Raw genomic sequence first — 22,340 nt, 5'->3', positions numbered from 1 at the left:
CATTTATTTTTCATGAAGAAAAGTGTGAAACTGAAATGTTAACAAAATCACTACAACTACTATTCAACAAGAAATAACAATGTTACTACAAGTGTAACTCTTACTGTATATCTATCCTTTGCCAAACTGTGCTTTATAAGGAATCAACTTAATGTACTTTGGTATATTGACTAGCAATAAGAAAACGGCAGTGTTCTTTTTAAATTATCTCTATGTTGTTCTTCTAGCTCCTGTGCCACCTCAAGGAGAAGCTGCAGTATCTCAGACCCTCCCAATCAGACCGCTGCACTTCAGGTTAATGCCAACACATTTACTGATATCCGCAACATACAAACAAATAGCAGAGAGAATCGGTTCATGCTAATACTGCAACACAAGTGACTGTTAAATAGGAGAAAACACAATCACACTATTTACATTTTTTCATTTATAAGTCTACATTTAAGGCATGTCACCCCCTGCTTCCATCTGCTGTCTGCCCTGTAAGCCCCTCACTCCGGTCCTGCTGAGGTCGACTCACTTTCCTTTTGCCTTTTCCTAGGCTAGTACTGGTACTGAGATCACATTTGGTGTGAAAGCTCTTCTTCACACTGACTCTGATCTGACTGTGACCCAACTCCTGGACAACCCCAAGGTACAAACATTCAATATTATTAGACACAGGCTATTTCAGATTTGACTTAAAATGCATCTATTTAACTTTCACTTTAAGAGTCATTGTGAGGAGCCTTTCCTTATAACCTCTTCTCACAATGTAAATGTAAAGATAAACAATATAAAAAACCTTTATGTTTATGTATGAAGTAAGGAAATACCGACTTGGTGATTGTGATTTGATGACCAGACAGTCACTGTGGTTTTATTTTGCAGATTCTTAAAAGTCCTCCTGTGCGATTTGATCCCAAAAGCCTTTGTGTACCAGCATATTCAGGTACTGTATTAGATTTGGTTTTAAATCCTTATTACATTTGATTGTATCAGTGTACTATATACATTACATAGGAACTGTGGATTGTGTGTTCATTGGCCCCAATCTGTCTTGATGCTGACCTTTCCCACCCCACCTCCAGTTGAGAAGCTGCAGTCCCTGAGTGATGAAGAGTGGACTGTCCTCCTTTTACAGTTTAGTTCATCGCTGGAAGAACAGCACCCCTCCACTGCTCCATCTCCTCATTCCACAGCCACACGCTCCAGACTCAACCTGCTGTGCTACCTCTGCTGTGTAGTTGGACACAAAGCTGTTGCTAACAGACTGATAAACTCAAAACTGGTAAGGAGACACATATTGACGTTGGATCCCTGTTGACATCAACTGATGGGTTTTACAGGATCATTTTGCAGTTTTAGGGAATAATTCCTTATATCAACCTATTTGACTACTTTTAAGACAGCAGTACTGCTAAAAAAGATATGCGTGTGGTTGTGGTTCTTAACCTTGTTCGCCTTTCTTATTTTGTATCTCCTTCCTCATACATTCAGTTTCCAGTATTGACTCAGCATTTACGACAAGCTCCCAACTGGGATGTGTAAGTACATTATGTATGTTTTTCTCTCTAAACCAGAAAGCATGATGGTCACCATGCAGTAATGTTGGATAAGTAGTTTCTTTCAATTCAAAGAAAATGTGAGAACTGAAATAACCCCATTGGTGGAGCTGAAACTCTGAAACCAAGGATTCAAGTGGACCTAACTTTGTTAGAATAGCTGCTGGCTGAAAAAGCACTGAGACGTTCAGTAGCAGAATAGTTTGTGGGCTGCACCAAAGTAACAAACATGAGGGCCAGAGAAGCATACCATTTATGATGTGTACTCACTCACTCTTCTTCTCTTGCACCCATCTTTCTTCCTCTCCCTTTCTGCAAAAGTTCTATAAGAACTTTGATTCCAAGTGACTGCTATTAATCAGCAGATAACAAATCCTATAAAAGCTATAGCAAAATGAATGGTTACGAAAGTATTGTGCCTCTTTTATGTTCGTTTGTAGTTTCCTTTTCCTTACTATGATTTTCTCCTATCAGGACCGTTTTCTATGCTAGTCCTGTGTTCATGGATTTTTTTTTCACATCTTTCACAATTGTATTGTATTGTGTAACTGTAAAAATAATGTTTTCCAGACGGAGCAAAGTTCTCAGAGTGATGGGTCTACTGGCTCTGCACTGTACTGAACTAAGAGAGGACAGCCCTGTTTCTGAGGTCTGGAATGTACACACACACACACACACACACACATGCACGCACGCACGCAGACACACACACACACACACACACACACACACACACACACACACACACACACACACACACACACACACACACACACACACACACACACACACACACATACACATACACATACACATACACACACACACCACAATCTTTTAAAGAAAAGTGGTGAGAGATAATTATTATATAAATATATGAATTCCTAAATCCTGTAGTACTACATTACACCAAGAGGTGACAGTAAATACCAGCAGATGTAATGAAAATATGAATCTACTTTTTTGCATAAGAACGTAAAACATACGAAAAATAGTGCAACAATGCATACAGTATGTCAATTTGTTTCTTTTAATCTATAACCTAAACGTGTAACCAAAGATGGAGGCGAAAATCTGCCCTAAAACAAGATGTGGATGTGAATACCTGTTTAGTCCTGATTTACTTTGTCAAACTAGTGTGTACCAGCAGGTGGCATCAAAAACCTACAAAACAACATGTCTTTCATTAGATTCAAAGATACTGAAAATATCAGTCACTAACTCACTCACTTTATGGCTTTTGCTTTTAGATTTCAATTTTGTGTTTAATTCATAATTTAAATATTCAACTCTTATACTGTTAACTATATCATTTTTACAATATCCCCCCAATTGACTTTCTTTGTCCAAGTTATAATAATGATGCAGGTGAAACTGTACATTTGTTTTGGTTACACCTACATAAATCGTATTCAATTACAGTCAAACTAAATTAACTTTAGGGGCACATTGGTGATTTGCTGTGTTGTATAAATAAATTGACTTGACTTGATTTAATTATTTTGATGTATATGAACTTAATATACCTGCAACTTAGTGTGTTGCTATTACACATAATAACAATCAACAAAAGTACCGTTAGGTAATAGGATACACTTGTCTGAACACACATTTCCCTAGACATTTCCCTAACCCTAATTCCCCTAGATGGATCATATACTTTTCTGAGCCCTCCCTAAAACACACACACACACACACACACACACACACACACACACACACACACACACACACACACACACACACACACACACACACACACACACACACACACACACACACACACACACACACACACACACACACACACACACACACACACACACACACACACACACTCACTCAAACTGAGCGGTGTTGAACTAATTAAACGTAAAAGCAGTTTTTTATGGGGGTGCCGTTATGATCATGTCATCCTTAACATCTTTTCTCTCTCGATTTTGTCGGCTCTATCACATCTATATAATGTAATCCATTTTGTCCTTTCTCCATGGCTTATTCTTTGTTTTTGGTCTTTCTCCACTTGTTTTGACACTTTACTGCTACTCAGTCGTCACGGCGATTAACAAAATGGCCGTCTGTGGCGTACCAGGGTTTTTTCGGTGCACTTGTTGTTAAAGACAAATGGTGGAACATTTCTTCTTCCACCCCCCTTATCCCTCTAAAGCCACCGTAGGAGGAAACATTGTTAAGGAAAGGACAAAGCTGTACATTTGTGCCGTGTGTGTCTGTCCTTTTGTGTGTAAAACTGTGTGTCCGACTATGGACGTGTGTGTGTGTGTGTGTGTGTGTGTGTGTGTGTGTGTGTGTGTGTGTGTGTGTGTGTGTGTGTGTGTGTGTGTGTGTGTGTGTGTGTGTGTGTGTGTGTGTGTGTGTGTGTGTGTGTGTGTGTGTGTGTGTGTGTGTGTGTGTGTGTGTGTGTGTGTGTGTGTGTGTGTGTGTGTGTGTGTGTGTGTGTGGGGTTGGTTTGTTGTGGTTATGTGTGCTTGTAAGTGTGCATGGGCTCTTTTGAGAAATGTTTGTGTGTGCACACAGCAGGGGTCCTGTGTGTGTAGTTTTCTGTTTGCCTCTGTTCTTCTTCCCTATTTGTGTGTATGGGTGAGCGCAAATGTTCTGTGTTTGTGTGTATTCTTATGTTGTAGTATTCCTAGCAGATGACCACTAACACACCACATACTTTCATTTTTGTCAGTATGTGTGTGTGTGTGTTTAGTCACAGCAGGGGTTCTCCTGCTGCAGTCCTACTGATTGGAGTGTCAGGGCTGGGCTTAGTTACCATGGTAACTGCTATATGCTCCAACCCCCCCCCCTTCAAACACGAGTGCATGTGCACACACACACACACACACACACACACACACACACACACACACACACACACACACACACACACACACACACACACACACACACACACACACACACACACACACACACACACACACACACACACACACACATTAAAAACACCTGTTTGTCTCTATTTCTGTCTCACTATCTACTGTCTGTCTCCCTCTTCCCTCTCTCTTTAATCTGTCTGTCTTCTTACTCTCTTCAAAATAATGAAATGAGATAAAAAAAATCTTGGATAATGTCACTAACGAAAGCTTGCTACGTTCTGTATGCCATGGAGAAGCTGTCCTTTTAAAACCAAATATATTATCATATTCCCCTTCACTTATCATCCCTAAAAGTTTAGCCGATGAAGCTTCCACTGTGCGGGCTGTTTCTTGGGGATATAGAGTCTTAATGCATTCTAAAGCTCTCTGCAATCTCTAGGAAAACACATTCACAGGCCATTGGATCCAGGAAGACGCCACTTTATTCTGTATGTGGATATTGAATATACAGTAAAGGTTGGGTTCAAACCACTTGTTTTGACAACTAATGAATGAAGGTAATGTAAATCCATTCAAAACCAACAGTAAATAATAGATTGATAGGTTTATTGTCAAACAGAAATGATGCAATATTGTTTCCTGGAGCTAATTGGTGTGGCGTTTCCCTTTACTCATCTATGCTAAACATCTACTCAATTAAGCGGTTCATCCTTAGCAAAAGTCTTTAACATGATAACTTTATTTACTATTTATATTTGAGCCAAGCATTGGTTGTCTTGTTTTAAAATATGACACACCATTTGTCATAGCTGCCATGGGAAACATCGGACAGCACATTTATACATTTTGCAAATATACGTATATATTAGGAGATCTCTGTAAAAATTTAGTATGTACATTTAGAATGTTAAGAAAATTAAAGTGGAACACCCGGTACTTATGCATCTTAATGTAATACTGCAACCTAGCTTTATCATACTTTTAGCCTCTGTATTTTTGTGTGTGTGTGTGTGTGTGTGTGTGTGTGTGTGTGTGTGTGTGTGTGTGTGTGTGTGTGTGTGTGTGTGTGTGTGTGTGTGTGTGTGTGTGTGTGTGTGTGTGTGTGTGTGTGTGTGTGTGTGTGTGTGTGTGTGTGTGTGTGTGTGTGTGTGTGTGTGTGTGTGTGTAACACTTCGGTGTGCTTTGTTGGGACATATTTGTATTCTTTGTGCCACTGTATGAGTTTGTTTATGCATGTTAATTAAGTGCACATGTTTATGTTTTCTTGTGAGCAGCATTTCATCAGAGGGAGTGTTGATGCTGAGATAATGATAATTTGTTATTCGAGGGAATACATTCTTGCATTTGCTTGTGCTGTTTTCTGGCTCGTCGCACAGGGTTGCCTTTCAGCACCCTCTGCCTATGAGCAGCTGCGTGACCAGTTTCAAACAAACATCACAGTATCTCTGCTCCCCACGCAGCCATTTATGCTATTAGCGGGTTTAGCTCAGGAAGAGGTTGAGGGAGAAGATCAGAGAGCAATAATGTGAGAAAGAGGCAGAAGACCAGGAGCAGTATTGTGACAGCACATGAACCATACCATTCACAAACTTGGTTAGAAGGGAGACAACATGCTATGAGTTTATATGTATACATACATTTAAATGAGGCCAAAGGAAATAAAGGAGCTGTTCAAGTCTCATAGTGTAATGTTTAGACCTGTGGCAAAATGATACTGTACCATGCTCACTGATAGATACACCCTGGATCTCAGGCAGAAATAAAGGGAAAGAATACGCTTGTTACACAGACTCTTATCACTTCTCACCCTACAACGAGTAGAGGGAGAGAAGGGGAGAGACAGTGGAAGCAATAGAGTGTGAAAAAGGATGTAGGTGAGAGAAAGAGTGTGCGATATTATGTCATACATACATAGAGGGCAATTCAAAGTAAAGCAGGAAGAGACGGCACACAACTAGAGCGAAAAACAAGATAGGAAGGGAGAACAGAGAGGGATGGAAAAAGTAGAGAAGAGAGATGGAGGAGTGAGGCAGAACTTGCATCAGATCACAGAGGAGGGAAGCTGGCAGTAATGCTAATGCCAGCAAGCAAGGCTGTCTCTGCATATACTTAACTCTGAGGGTGTGCATTTCTTCCAAGTGCATATGATTGCATCAATTTGTGTACCAAGTTGTTTGTGCATATACTTAATGTGTTTGTGTATCCATGCATTATTGTGTGTCCCTTACCCTTTATTTTGGTGCACGTGTGTATGCTTTCTATAGGTTTTCAGTGATTTTGTTGTTGCTATTACCTAGCACACACATATATATATATATATATGTCTCTCCTACTTTCACCTCATTACCAATCATTTCCCCCTCTTTTATATTTGACCTAGATATTGTTTTTTTCTATTTTCTTTTTGTCTGTGTTGTATGCATTTCATACTCCCGTTCATGTCCCGAATATGACCCGTTCTGCTTTACCCACTGTTTAGTTTTCTCTGTTTTAGTTGTATACATAACAAAAGATTCATCCCCAATATTTTAAGTAAAATATATTTGTTGTCAAATACTCATCATTGAATAATGATGAGTAGTTTCCTACAGTTGTTGCATGGTCAGGTCTACTTTTTTAGTTTTAATGTAAAGTTAGCCATAGTCAAGCATGGATATGATTTTAAGCGAATACTTTCTATCCTCAGTTTAATCTGTCAGTTGATCCACATTTAGTTTGAAAGGGAGAATGCTGTCTAGACAAATCCACAGGTATTCACAGGATTGCACAATTATAATTTCAGTATCATTAAGTGTATGTATCGCAGGGCGATGCAAAAATGGAAATATGCGTTCTTGGGAAAATAACACATTTTATCTTTTCACCATCCAGTGCAAACTTTATGCAAAGATCATGCACATATCTATGAAGAGTGCATAATGTAATTATACTTTTGCAAACTGATGTTAGAAGTAAAGAATTTAGAGAGCTGCTGATTTAACTTTTTTTCTTTCAAAAATATAAGTGCTAATGAAACGATGTGTGTTCTCTGTTTCCAGGCTGTGTCCACACTGACAGACCTGTTGAGAGATAACCTGAGGAATGATAAAATAAAGCAGTTCCTGCTGCCGCCACTCGGGGAGATCCTCTACCTCATCGCCTCTCAGGTAGGCTTCATCACAGAAGCCAGTATAAGAGACAGACATAATGCAGCTTATTGATTTAAAGGGAACACACTGTATATGTGCAGTCCAAGGGCAAAGATTGCAGTATGTAGTTCCATGGCTCATTACAACTTCCTTCTTTTCCTTTCTGTGGCTTCTGTAACAGTTATTAACACATTGTGCCAAATATTTGTATAAGTATTCCTTAGTCTTAGATGTTGTCATCAGTCTAGTTAGGGTTTTCAATATCACAGTTGGACATTAAGATGGAATCTGTCCTATAATATGACAGAGGCATTACATTTATCTCAGATTCTCAGTACTTTCCATTGCTTAGACCAGGGGTGGGAAACCTTTTTCCTCTCAAGGGCCTTTTCAATTTTTTCAACATCCTCCGAGGGCCGTACAAATTAGTGACCTCTGCTTAAAAATACTAAAATCACAGCCCATTCATTTGGCCTTTCTTTCATTCTGTGCAAAAAAAAAGGAACGTCTTAGCTAAATCCAGATATCTGACCAATACTCGCGCATGCATGCACGTGCATGGTTGTGGCATGAAAGATATGGACACAACATGTGTGCAAATGTATTTAGTTTCCCATCCATGTGGACACGATTTAAGTGGGGGGGAGACCTAACCTCCTCTAGTGGGGTCCGGGGGCATGCTCCCCCGGGAAGATTTATTTTTAAATGTTGAAGTTAAAAGCATCAATCTGGTGCACTTTGAGAGCAACATGAAGAGATCTATGGATACATCTCTCAACAGATTTTCTTTTGCTTTATGGATATTTTACAAATCACTCCCCTTTCAAACTGTATTCTTGTTTATTAATAACACTTTATTTTACTGTCATATAGTATTTTAAACCCGTTTACTTTATTCTCTTATTTTTGTATAAACTTATGATCCTATAAAGGTGTGCCTTTACCTCACTGGTTGTAGAAAAAGCTTCTTATATTCGTTAGCACAGCTAGCTAACCAGATGCTAATAACAACAACGTTATTGACTGTATGATCAGTATGACAGATGAGCAGATCGCCACTGGGCTTTCAACTAAAGACACAGCCACGCAAAAACTGCGGCATGAGTACGGCTCCTTATGGGTACTGACATTTCTGGTGCTCTCCATCTGAACTGCATCCAGGTCAGACGAGACATATACCACGAGATGACACGTTAGGCTCGTGTTGTGTTCAAGGACCCTGACCTTGGCCAGGAAAAACAGGCACTCGCTTGTTTATTTTTTTTGCGGTCTAGATTTCTTTAATTTTTTGCGTGTGTTTCTAAATTAACTCGAGGGCCCACCAAATTGTCTCGCGGGCCGTATACGGCCCGGGGGCCGGAGGTTCCCCACCCCTGGCTTAGACCTACACAGATAATTAAATAATAAGACAAATGCATTCAATTAATTGAAATATTCATATTTACATGTTTTGAGAAATACAATGAATGTTAATACATTACAAACTCCCACAATGGTAGGATGGTAAACTGTAGAGTTTCTCACAACTAGTTTGTTCTACAGAAATGTGTATACTAAAGTTAAAACAAACTAGCCAATAGCATTGTGTTTGTGTAGTTTGTACCTTATACTTCCAGGCCATCAGGATGCCCCCAAGAAACTGCTTTTAAAATGTGAATATTGAAAATGATCTTTCTGAGAAAAGTTTCTCTTTTCCCAACTTTTAAGTAATTGTGTAGAATGACTACTTTTTTAAAATGTTTTAATTTTATTGCACAGGCTACAGACACAAAAACATGGACATTACAATAACAACAAGAGACATTCTTATCTCAGACAACAACAAAAAACTGAAAAATAATAAAATACAGTCAGTTGGTCACTTCAACATTTCATAAACAAAACAAAAAAATAAATAAAAATAGGTTGACAGTCCAATATCATCAAAAGCATTTATTATTCCTTTTTTATCCCACTCTTCGCTAGAGCTGATTGTTTCCCATTTCATGGTGTGTTGAGCCATCCTTTGATTCTTTGTGGCAATCATCCTTTCCAAAATAAATTGTGTTTTTAATCTACTTTTTACACACCTTAAATTCAGATTTCCCCTTGATTGAGCTTTAAAAATAAGTATTTTTACCAGAAGAATAATTGTATTCATCAACTGTGTATTGTCCTCATCCAAAAGCCCAAACAAAAGACCAAAGGGAGTAAATGCAAAATCAATATAAAGTGTCTTAAGCCAGTTTTGAATCTCAGTCCACAGTCTTGCAAAAAAAATAAATGCATCTGGTCTTCCTCTTCCTCCTCACAGAATCTACAAAGTGGTGACGGTTCGATATTAAAAGTGTTGAGTTGTTTTTTTGTAGCGATAATCTTGTAAAAGATCTTCAGTTGGAAGATTCTTGAATAGGAATCAATTGTTTTTTGTATATGGTTCTAAAAAATTGTTTCCAGGGTATCAGAATATTACATTTTTCTTCCCAGAAAGAACAGACCGCATGAGGAAAAGCAGTAAGGCCCTTGCTCTGTAAACAGTGATTGTAAATTATTCTATTTATTTTCATTTTTGATAGCGATTTCTGACTTCTTGTATGAGGTGTACAGATCTGTTGTCGGTTTCCATCTTTTTTTAATTTAGGTTAGTTGGAATAGCTGAAAGCAGCTGGTTAAAGTGAAGGAAATCACATATCTGACCATCCATACAGCGAAAACACTGATATGAAATTAAATTACCTGTGCTATCTAGTAAATCATTCATGAAAATAATTCCTAACCCTAACCCTAACCCATAATAGTGGTTTTCCATCTATTAAAACTTCTGAGTTCAACCATATTAATTGATTTTGGATTTCTTCTGGTGTGTCTGGGGGGTAATACTGGAAACTCATCCAAGCCTTTAATGCATCTCTAACAAATGGTGAGATTTCTACTAATATTTCTTTGAATAACCATTCACAGTGGTGAGGTTTTAATTGGAAAAAGGGAAACAGTTTGCAGTCAAAAATAAGTGCCCTGAAAATAAGTTCTGACTTGTTATCCAAAGACTATTATGATACATCTTATTAATCCAAGATGCTTTTAAGGATGAATTCATTGCTGCCACATTTTTTAAGTTTAGTCCACCATTTTCAAGTGTATTATATATGTATTGCCTTTTTATCTTGTCCGGCTTATTATTCCAGATGAACTTAAACATTTGTTGTTCAAAGCTTTAAAAAAAAGATGCCTCTGGGGATGGAAGTGAAATCAAGAGATAAACAAACTGTGGAATCACAAGTGCATTAATTAATGTAATCTTTCCCTGTAATGAGAGAGCTTTCCCTCTCCAAGGTTGAATTCTTTTCTCAGTTTTCTGCATTTTTCGCTCAAAATTTACCTTAACTAGATCTTTGAGATTTTCTGGAATATGAATTCCCAGAACATCCACTGAACCATTACACCATTTGACTTCAGCTGAGCATTGTAGCTTGAAATCTGTGCCTCTTAATGTTCCTATTCTCCTAATACAGCATTTATCAAAGTTAGGCCTTAGCCCAGCTAATTTTGAAAAGTTATTTAAATCAACTATGAGGGCATCTAATGCAGTTTTTTCAGGCTGTAGAAATAAAGTGGCATCATCTGCATATAATGTTACTTTTGTTTCAATACCATTTGATCTTAAGCCTGTTATACATGAATTGTTTCTAATTCTGATAGCAAGAATTTCAATGCATAATAGAAACAGATATGGAGACAGTGGACACCCTTGACGTACGCCTCTGGACAGGCTGAAGCTTTTTGATAGATATCTATTATTAACTATTTTAGTGGTAGGTTGGTTATATACAACCTTCACCCACTGTATAATGGTTTCCCCAAAATTAAAGAATTGGAGGGATTTTTGAATGAAATCCCATTTTACTGTATCAAAGGCTTTTTCAAAGTCAGCAATAAATAAAAGTCCTGGTTTTCCATCCTCTTCATGATTATCTATCATATCAAGCAGATGGCGAATATTATCTCCAATAAAACGCCCTTTTATAAAACCTGTTTGATCATGTTTTATTATATTCCCAATTACTATCTTGATTCTCTGCAATACATTTGGACAGAATGCGGGTGTCGCAACAAAGTAGTGTGAGTGGTCTCCAATGCTTCATATAAAAAGGATTCTTGTAATGCCCCTCTGGGTCTTGCTTCAGTAACAATTTGATGATGCTTTCTTTCTGTGTATTTGATAATATTCCTTGTGTAAAGGAGTAGTTAAAGGATGCCAATTTCTGTGTAGAAGGTTTTATAAACTTCAACAGGTATACCGTCAATCCCTGGTGATTTGCCAGGAGCGAAGGAATTAATAGCATCCAGTAACTCTTCTTCTAGAATGTTTCCTTCACAACTTAGTTGCTGATCTACTGACAGTATCTGATCATAATTCTTTTGAAAAAATAACTCAATATTGGATCCTACAGGAGACTCTGGAGCCAGAGCATATAAGGTTTTAAAATAATCCACCTCTTCAGCTAATATTTCCTGTGGAGATGTCAGTAAAGTACCATTTGGAGTATACAGGCTAATAATGGTTTTTTTGGCAGAATTTCTTTGGTTGAGTCTTAAAAAATTAGCCGTGCACTCTTCCCCTTTTTCCATCCATGTGGCACGGGATCTATAAATTATACCATTCACACGCTCAGAGTATAAATGTTCCAGTTCTAGTTGTTGGATTTCATTTAAGGCCTGTGGGTGATTATTAAAAGAATGAGTACCTGTACGATCCTTACTTATGTTTAACACCGTATTAAAATCTCCAACTATAATATTTTGGTTATTGTTTAGAGAGGAGATAACTTTATGGATCTCCTCGAAAGAATTGGGATTATCATCATTTGGCCCATAGATATTAATGATATTTGCGTGCAAGTCATCCACTGTCACCTCTAACATAATCCACCTTCCATCCTCATCAGTTTGTACAGAATGAACTAAGTGTTGAATTTATTTTTTAAACATAATCATAACACCCCTACTATTAGTAGTGCCATGACTGAAACAAATATCTCCACCCCATTCTGATTTCCATTTCAACTCGTTTTCCAAATTAGAATGCATTTCCTGCACACAAATAATTTTAATATTGTTTTTATCTTTCAACCAAGTAAAAACTTCATTTCTTTTAGAGACATTAGCCAAGCCGTTACAGTTATAAGTTGCAATCGTAGTACTAGTACACGTCATGTATCATCTAAAATGAGTGATATAACTTTGTCAACCTTTTTAAATACCTGATAGGGACCCAAAAAACTGTAAACCTAAAAAACATATAACACCTACTGACGTACACATAAATTACAAAAACAATATGACATGCCTGTATTTCATTTGCCATGGAGTTAATTGGCATTTTTGCGGTCACAACCCCTTTCAATGTACTTTCTACATATATATATATATCGAAGAAGAAGAAGAAGATGGGCTTAAACAAAGAGAATAATCCAAAAAATGAAGCAGAAAACAAAAACAAACATTCCATGCCGTAAAGGGTTTCTTATCTAATAAGGAAAACATAAATAAAACCTCTAACCAGGCTCATGACAGAATGACTACTTTCTTTTGGAGTTAATGAGTCAAAGTGAATCGAGCACAATGTGGATACCAAATGCCAGGAAGATCAAAACACATTTTCTTATTACTTCGGTGAGAAAGACCTATCTCCAGGGAAATGAATGAAACTGAGTGCTCTGTCATTAGGTAATGGAGTTTAAATGTACATGCTGACTAAATAGAATTATAAGTGAATTGACCCCCAGCCCTGAAAATTACAAGAGAAAGAGTGAAGGAGGCCTCGTTTGACTTCATTAGAAAAAGGTGATCCCAATTTATTTCTAGTTAACCTCAATCTAGCCAGGCGACTTGATTAAGGGTAAGAATTTTATTTACAAGACTGACGGATAACCTTCAAAAATCGATCACCCTGCCTGATTACACTTATTACTCTCCTGAAGCCACGAGGAATCTCATCAGTGTCTGTAGAAGCTCTTGATACATTGACTTTTCTCCTCCTGCAGGAGCTTGTGGTTTCCATGGATGCGTGTGCGCTTTAATTAACTGATTCCTGTAGCCCCTCTTGGAGTTCAGGGTCAGTTGTTAATAGCAACTAAAGAAAATAATAATCTCGGGCACTTGGTTATAGTAAGAAAAGAAAAGACAAAAGGCAAATTAGAGATATAGGATATTGAAAAGATAAACTGAAAAAGTTTTTCTTCTGTCAAATGTTTTAGCATAATGGGGCTGGTGTTGTTTGTGATGTGAGGTTTTAGGGTGACAAAGTACACTTGATTTGAACCATTGTTTTCCTTTTACATCAGAAACAAGCATTATTTTTGCTTAAAAAAACATCCAAAATGTCATGAACCATAGGCCAAAAAACGATTATGTTTTGCTCTTAGTCCCGCCCAATATGTCTGTAATACAATCATAACTTGAACAGAAAGTGGCAACTGAAGCACAAAGGAGCTCACGATATCTCTTTTAAATAGATGGTAGTAGATGCTTTTACTTGGTAAGATATATCTCAAATATAGACATAGACTCACCTCTTATTATATTGATGATATGCTGCTAATAAATGCCAATGGTAGAGCTCTAAGAACAATATTTGGGTATTTATATTAGTGCTATGACCTATATATATTTCATATATTAGAGTCCCTAAAAACGTTGATATGCTTTTTTCAGTAAGAATGATTTGCTGTTCTTTCAAGGTTTTCCATTTTGAAATGTTGAATTGGAACTTGGAGCTTGGAGATCGCTGAATGCAGGCTTCTTGTGTGAAGCGATGGCAGTCATTAGAGTCTAATAGAACCTTCTTGATGTAAGGTAACCTGCTTGTCTTCTTTGGATTGAGGATTGGTTTTGATGTGTTTTTCAGTCGATGATTAGCACAGCCTTTAGTGCTGTGTGGGCTTCTAATGGCTCTTAAAACCCCAGTAGTTATTGAGTCTTTTAAGAGTCCCCTGGTGTAAGGGCAGGCTGGCAGATCTGGTGGGTCTTCTGGTCAATGTCAATGATCAGCTGCAATGCTGCATTTATTCTCAAGGTTAGATCTAATGTACGTACAACCACAGAAGCATAAACTTTTATTGGACTTTGGATTTACTGCTTCAAGGTTGAAACACAAAGTTTTCGGACTATTCCCACATGGTGGGAGCAGTGTGGTGAGGTGAAAACTCTTCTTAAAATCGTGCATGACCTCAAACCACCAGAAATAGTTCACTGAAATAGTACATAACCACAGAAAACACCATTAATGATCAGACTGATTAATTTTCTGATGCAGCATGTTTTGATGTGAGTAATGCGGAATGGCCCTTTAGTGTCCCCAGGTAAAGTCAGCCGCTTTGCTCCTCTTTTCTACTGCAGCACCAGTCAATGACAAAGATTAGCTTTGGTATAGCCTCCAGTCCTGTCTTATTCCTCAAGGTGAGTTATAGCCTAGAGCAGAGAACAGTGTGTATGTAATGTTACGGGGCATTGTTAAATGATGGTTGAAATGATCAGATTTGATCTGAAATGTAATACAGCACTGTTATAACAGTTTAGATACCGTATTTAGTACAAAATAAGTACATACTTCCTGGATGATCTAATGAACAAGACTCAATCAACAATAAGATCATTGACAACAATTTGAATTATTATTTGAATAATTCATTAAGCAAAACTGACACACTGTTGTGTTGAATTTGAGGATATTCTACTTTTCTGAGTTCCAATACATTGTAAATTAATCATATTTTTGTTTAGGATTAAAGTTGGAAAAAGAAAGCAATCACATTGGCCGTGGGGAATTTGTGATGGGCATATTTAGAGATATTGTAGACTAAGATATCAATAGATTTGTTTCTCAAAGCATTAGATGAGGCAACATTTGAAAGTGAAGATACTTTTTATTAACAGCCTTGTCCACTTTTAATAAAAAACTTTCATTAGTTTATTTAAATGTTTTCTCCCTGCGATGTGATTGTTTACTCAAACAAGACAAATTAAAGAAAACATTATGTAAAATACTAAAACATAATATGTTTCTAAGTAAAAGTCAATATTTTACAGAACAGAAATCCATTGAGTTTGAATGGTATGGAAAGCAGCTTCACGCACAGACATGGTAATCAGGAAGTCATGGCTCCTCTTGCTCCCTTCTCCTACTTGACCCTGTCTTGCCCTTTTCCTCACTTTGCTCTACTTGCATCTCCTCCATGTAATATCTCTGCCTTCCTCCCACTCCCACTCTACTCCTCCACTGCCCCATGCCCCCCCAATCTGTACCCCCTCCTCCTATTTCCTCTCACCCTTTCTCCCCGTCTTCTCAATGTCTCTCTATCAGGAGGAGAAGAGAGGCTCCCCAGAGGGACTGTGGTTCGTTCCCGCTGCCGCCTACACTGGCTTAATGAGGAGCCTGCGGGAAGGGGTGAGTGTCTCTGTGTATGTCTGCGTGTGTCTGTTTTTGTGCCTGTGCCTGTGTAGCTGTGACTAAGTCTCTCTCACTGTGTGTGTGTGTGTGTGTGTGTGTGTGTGTGTGTGTGTGTGTGTGTGTGTGTGTGTGTGTGTGTGTGTGTGTGTGTGTGTGTGTGTGTGTGTGTGTGTGTGTGTGTGTGTGTGTGTGTGTGTGTGTGTGTGTGTGTGGGGCAGGGGATCCCTGTGAACAGTAATGATGAGGCAGCTGTGGGGGCCTAAAGCGTTGTTTGCCAGCTGCAAGTCAAGGGCATGCAGAGCAGACACACGCACACACGCACACACACGCACACACACACACACACACACACACACACACACACACACACACACACACACACACACACACACACACACACACACACACACACACACACACACACACACACACACACGTGCACACACACTCTTACCTGCATCAAACACAGCCCTTTACTGCTCAGCAGCCTGACCTCAGCAGCAATTAGGACCCTCCAGATACACACATACAGTAGATGGAGCAGAAACACAAGCAGAAATATGGATCGCTCTTTCCCTGTTGCTGGCTTACCTGCTATATTTCTTTTAACGCTTCTCTATATCCTCTCCTTTTCTATTTAATTATACTTTCCATTTCATATTAGTTTGTCATTATTTTATAAAATGACATATATGTCTGCAGTGATAAAACTGTGTTCTATGTTGGCATCAAGCTTTTGACAATTCTGACTCCGCCCTCTTTGCAATCAGAGGGCGGACAGGAAGTTACACATATTTATTTGACATCTTTTAATTACAATTTTCTTCAGATGTTTCCCTTCATTCTGCTTATATTTACATTTCAACGTAACCTAGTCTTATTTTGATTTGAATGCTCTGCTTCTTAACCTCAACACGCTGTGCCTCCTTAATTAAATGTAGGTGCAAGAAATATTTTTAAGATTGCATAGTTTTTGTTGTGCTTGTTCTAATTTGTCTATCACATGTTAAACAGCCAAGTGATTCTATAACAAAGCTTTTGTGGTGTTCTTACATAGTGGACTAACGCAGATGAATAAGAACAATTCTGTTGGGTGGTAAGACTGATAGATACAGTGAACAGGTGGAGGGAGGGACGGAGAAAGATGCATGTTGTTTTGTCTGTCACAGGCAGAAGTGGTCTTCCTGTTGTGGCCCACCATAGCAGAATGAATACAGATGAAACTCTGGTCTACACAGTTGTCAGCTAGTACCTACTGTTGCTTCATTACCAGCGGGAGAGATGAACAGCAGGGGTGTGTGTGAGTGTGTGACAGGAGCAGGGAGCGGGGTGGAGGGGAGGAGAAAGGAGGTTGACTTACTTATCATTATTGAGCTGTGAGAGAAGGCTGACGGAAAAACACACACACACACACACACACACACACACACACACACACACACACACACACACACACACACACACACACACACACACACACACACACACACACACACACACACACACACACACACACACACACACACACACACACACACACACTCACTCAGCCTCAGAGACCAGACACTCATCCCCAGACCCAACCTGCCTCCCTCTTTTTCCATTTGTCCTTCCCCCCTCCTCTTCCTCTTCCTCTCTCCTTCCTGTCTCTCTTTTCCCCTCTCCCTGACTGGCTGTTGTTCCTGTTGTGTATTTGCTATTATATTACAGACCAGTCTCAATATTCTAACTGTGTCTCATGGGAGTTGCATTTTCTGGAATTTACAAGGTGGTCACACTATACCATAGCGTATTATACGTCTATAGAGAGCCGTACATACAAACTGTTGAGATATAACTATATCATTGCTGATACAGAATAGCCATTTGTGAATCATTTTAGAAATATAGGAAAACTTGATGTCTCAGGGGGGCGAACAAACCATCCTTCATCCCAGTCAATGTATTACTTAGCATAGGAATGGTTGCTATCATTGTTTTGTTTGCCATGTTAGTGTTTAGCTTGCTAACAACAGTACCTGAGGCTCAACCAAACGATAGGAGGAAAATATAAAATAACGTTGTTTTATATCAAATGACAATATTACTTGCAATTAACAAGTGTACTCAGTTGTGCCATTCTACTGCTTTCATTATACTGCTTAAATACAAAAGATACTTGTTTAATTCAAATGATGAATGATAGTGACATTTTAAGTGCAGTTTTTTACTGATGCTCTTTCAACTACATAAAACTAAAATACCTGAGTGCCATATTGCAGCTTATTCCCTTTGTGTTCAATGCAAGTTGACATTGCACTGAAATGATAAATGGCTGAAATAATGTACAACCTACTTCAAGCACTTGCCCTGCAACTATTCAATGTACTACCTATTTCACAAAGATCTAAAAATCAATAACTCTGTGCAACTCACAGACATGGACAGCTGTGTTAAGCAAGTTAATGCAATCTGCTTTTTGCCATCCTCTGTCCCCTGAAAATTAGCAATGCCGATACAATGGCAGAACCTCTAAACTTGAAAATTGAATTTGTGTTTTAGTGCCTAAGGTGCAACACAAATGTTTATAAAAAAATGTCTCTGGTTGAAGAACACATGGTTATTCTGTGCCCCGCTACTCGTGAAACCAAATATTTCCCCGTACGATGTCTCAAGACCTGTCCAATACTGAATACATCGGATTTTGGCATTTTAGGTTTCACAGATTGTATTTGAAAAGAGACAATATGACATCAAACAGCGTCTTTCAGGAGACATGGTGTTACAGTCACTGTAACTAGCTGTAAAATGTCTGTCAGCAAACCTTTTAGTTTCTGAATTATTTGCTGTTTGGCTCATCTTCCTCGTCGTCTTCCTCTCTTGACCTGTTCTTGGAGGGCTCTGACGTCAGATCTTCCTCAGCATCGCTGTCACTGCCACTGTCACAGGCCCAGTTCCGGTCACTTTCGATGTCAGAGATGGCGTCAAATAGTGCCACCTCGGCAGGGCCCAGGAGGTGAACTTTTAACTTTCCAGCTACCTATTTATTTTGGTCCGATCGGGACGCGAACCGGCAACAATTCGGTTCCCAGGTCAAGTCCCTAGAGACTGAGCCACTGCCGCCCAAAGATATACTCGTGCTACATTGGTGGAAAGAAAAAGCAGGGTCCAACCTTATTCCAAACATGAGTTGTTAATGTTAAAACATTTTGAGTAATTTCTAGCTCACAACATTGTAACTGAAATGCATAATATATTTTATTATAGCATGTTTTAATAACAAGCAGTACATCCAGGGTTGTGTGAAATAACAACATTTAGCAGTGATTGTATCAAATGTCTGCTAAACCAAACAAGGTGACAGAGCCAGTAAGAAGACAGCACACATGAGGGACTCAGGCTGTGATCCGCCTGGATAATCCTGCCATACTGTAGGTTATACAAAGTTGAACTTCTGGTCAGAAAGACTGCAGATATGGTTGCTCACCCTCGAGTATCTAATGAGAGACAGACAGAGTGGGGGAGGGTTATAGACAGAGAATTAATATCATTTTTCTCAACCAGGCTGACAAATAGCCCAAGGCATAAGGCTGCTCGTACTGCCAATCCCATTGAGAACTAAGACCCCATTGTGCCCCCTTTCTGCAGTTTTTATTTCCTGATTAAATTATAAAAAAACAAAACAAAAAAGAGAAGTCCGCTAATGTTGGAATTTGATGAAATTCACACTTAACATGTAGTCTTTTGGATCGCATTGCAATTTTAGCTCAATTTTGGAGCCCACCAATTCCTAAGGGAAACATAATATCCAGCTCTTAAGTTGCTTAATGCTTGACTGTGTTTTACCATCAAATGTGTCTGCAGCGAGGTGCCAAGCCGGTTCAGCTTTTTGCTGCTATTGGAAAACAGTGAGATGCCAGATTAAATAATACCAATACAGTTTACAGTGCTGTGCTGAGAAGCGGCAATTGTTTGTATGTTTATAACAAATTGCAACACCTTTTAACATCCAGAAGATTCATTTGATTCATTGTAAATATAGTAATATTGATTTGTTCAGCTTTAAATAATATATTTTAACTTAAGCTAACTGCTCTTTAAAGATGATTCAAATCTTGGATGGAGCCATTTGAGATTCAGGAACATTGATTTTCTCCCTTGGTTTTCCTTGACCTTGGTTTGGAAATTAAATATGTGTGAACTGCAACAAAGTATAGTGGATTTAATTCTGGGAGCAGAGAAAATATCACTTGAATATCATTATTTCTCAAATTGTACATGAGCATAAACTACAAATCCGATGTGTGTGCTACTCTTAGTTAAAAACTTTTATAAATAAATATTGTCTGATTGTATAGGTGACCAGTTGTAACCTTAATATTGGTTGAAGTGGTGTCTCTTGTGTGCAGTGTGAATGAGATTGTTTGCTAATGTGCTAAATGTAAATCCAGTGCCACACTGTTCCTTACATGACAGCATTGAGATACAGCGCCAAGACCCTGTCTAATGCGCTCCAGGCGGTTTGATTTTGATGCGGTTTCTGACCCCCTGGATCACCCCAGCCCCCTCCGCTGCTGTTGAGAGTTTTCCTGATTTACAAGTAAAGCACGAGAGAGCGGGATGGAGATCATTGTAGTTGAAGTAGGGGTCGACTAGGGGGGCACAGAGCCAGAGCAAGCGTGGTGGTTTAACCAGTGGAGAGGGGGAGGGTGGGGGATGGCAGAGAGTGACAGAGAGGGAGAGAGAAAAGGATCAGTGCAGTGGGAGAGGGAGAGGAGATGGCAGGGAGTCAGGAAGAAAAAGCATGAGAGTTGAAGTTGGAGAGGGGGAGTGGATGGCATGGAGTGAAAGGCAGGTTTTCCAGGCCAGACTTGAGCTGCAGGAAATTATTTATGAGTCTGTACAAGATGATGCTTCTGCTGCCTATGATTGAAAGTGTGTGTGTGTGTGTGTGTGTGTGTGTGTGTGTGTGTGTGTGTGTGTGTGTGTGTGTGTGTGTGTGTGTGTGTGTGTGTGTGTGTGTGTGTGTGTGTGTGTGTGTGTGTGTGTGTGTGTGTGTGTGTGTGTGTGTGTGTGTGTGTGTGTGTGTGTGTGTGTGTGTGTGTGTGTGTGTGTGTGTGTGTGTGTGTGTGTGCAGCAGAAAGGATGTGTGAACAGTATTACAGTGATAGGATCCAGGGGGCAGGAGGCATAAATCACACACACACCCTATTAATGATTTATTACTATCTTCCACAAAGGATAGAAGAACAGAGGGGGACCCTCGGAGACAGTCATGGGTCCTACCCTTGTGTCTCATAAGATGACCATCACCCACCTTAACACGCATTCAAACAAGTGTACATTAAATAACATAATAATGTACAGTTACTTTTTTGTTTTGTTAGTTTGTGTACCTAACTTTTACTCTTTTTCCTTTTTTTATTAGCCTGTCCTTTTTCCATGCCACATTATTTTCCTCTTCTGCCTTCGGTTTGTTTCTACCTGAATCTCTGTTCTTATCTGTTTGTTTCCTCAGTCTGCTGGTTAACCTGTTTCACATGTGCTTGTCTGTCTTTGTGTCTGTGTTCTTTGCGTTGGCCTATCTGCATCTCTACTTGTTGCTCTTTTCTGCTGTGTTGTTTAGTCCCTCCCTCTTCCTGTACGCCCCACTGCCTGTCTGCTAGCCTGTTAATCAGACAGGCTGTCTCTCTCTTTGACTGTGGCTGTTAGGGGTGTTAGATGTTCTGTGTGAGGCTGATAGATGGTGTCTGTGTCTTTGCCATAGGGGCTCATTCAAAACCAGGTGCACTGGCTTCTAAGGGACTTTAATTACAGAGGGAAACCACATCAGACATGTGAACACGCGCACTCGTGCACACACACAAATCCTGCGTCAAAGTCATGTGATGTAGTATTTGTGATGTGATCTCTTTCTACTTTAGACTCCGAGGCCAGGTGCAAACATGTTTGGATATAAAACTAATCCACTGATGGACACTTGAAGACAAGATGTTATTGTTGCATGTCCGCCTAGCCTTTTCATCTCTCCCCAATGTTCTTTTAGCCAGGGTTTCAACGTTTGTAAATCTCACCTGTCAGCCCTGAGCTACAGAAAAAGGGAGATTTTTACTCCAGCCCAGTTGCCAGGAGGCCAGTTAGTCCTGTTGAAGCCTGATGAAAAAGATGGGAATCCTGTGTAGACTGGATACATGAGGAAGATAAACTAAAGGTTGTTCAGCAATGCCAATTTCAAGTGGCAAATCAAGAAAATCTATGATTTGCCACAGTTTTATATCTCTTTAGTCTTAACCCATGTGCCTTACTGAAAGGACATATTTGAGCTTTATTATGCATATCATGTGTTTGTGTTCACACATTATGGAAAATATTGAAGTTGGTTTGTTTTTTAAATAATTTGCGGGAATTCCACCTAAGCTTA

At 39.1% G+C, this 22,340-nt stretch overlaps 1 protein-coding gene across 6 annotated transcripts in view; it reads left to right on the top strand.

The window, feature by feature from the left end:
• Positions 1 to 22,340, top strand: part of ulk4 (unc-51 like kinase 4) — an 81,459-nt gene that overhangs the window by 8,401 nt on the left and 50,718 nt on the right. For 5 of the 6 annotated variants that reach the window (XR_013810248.1, XM_079693499.1, XM_079693497.1 and 2 more), the window contains exons 12-19: positions 228 to 294; positions 542 to 634; positions 871 to 931; positions 1,071 to 1,270; positions 1,480 to 1,526; positions 2,115 to 2,193; positions 7,423 to 7,530; positions 15,854 to 15,937. Coding sequence is in view for 5 of the 6 variants with exons in the window: in XM_079693499.1 (XP_079549625.1) it covers positions 228 to 294; positions 542 to 634; positions 871 to 931; positions 1,071 to 1,270; positions 1,480 to 1,526; positions 2,115 to 2,193; positions 7,423 to 7,530; positions 15,854 to 15,937 (739 nt within the window). In the remaining variant the exon portion in view is untranslated. The remainder of the gene's footprint in view (positions 1 to 227; positions 295 to 541; positions 635 to 870; positions 932 to 1,070; positions 1,271 to 1,479; positions 1,527 to 2,114; positions 2,194 to 7,422; positions 7,531 to 15,853; positions 15,938 to 22,340) is intronic. The other variant, XM_079693500.1, reaches the window with a different exon arrangement.

Source organism: Notothenia rossii, assembly GCF_949606895.1.
Source record: "Notothenia rossii genome assembly, chromosome: 7".
Classification (NCBI taxonomy): domain Eukaryota; kingdom Metazoa; phylum Chordata; class Actinopteri; order Perciformes; family Nototheniidae; genus Notothenia; species Notothenia rossii.
This window is presented reverse-complemented; position numbering and strand designations above follow the sequence as displayed.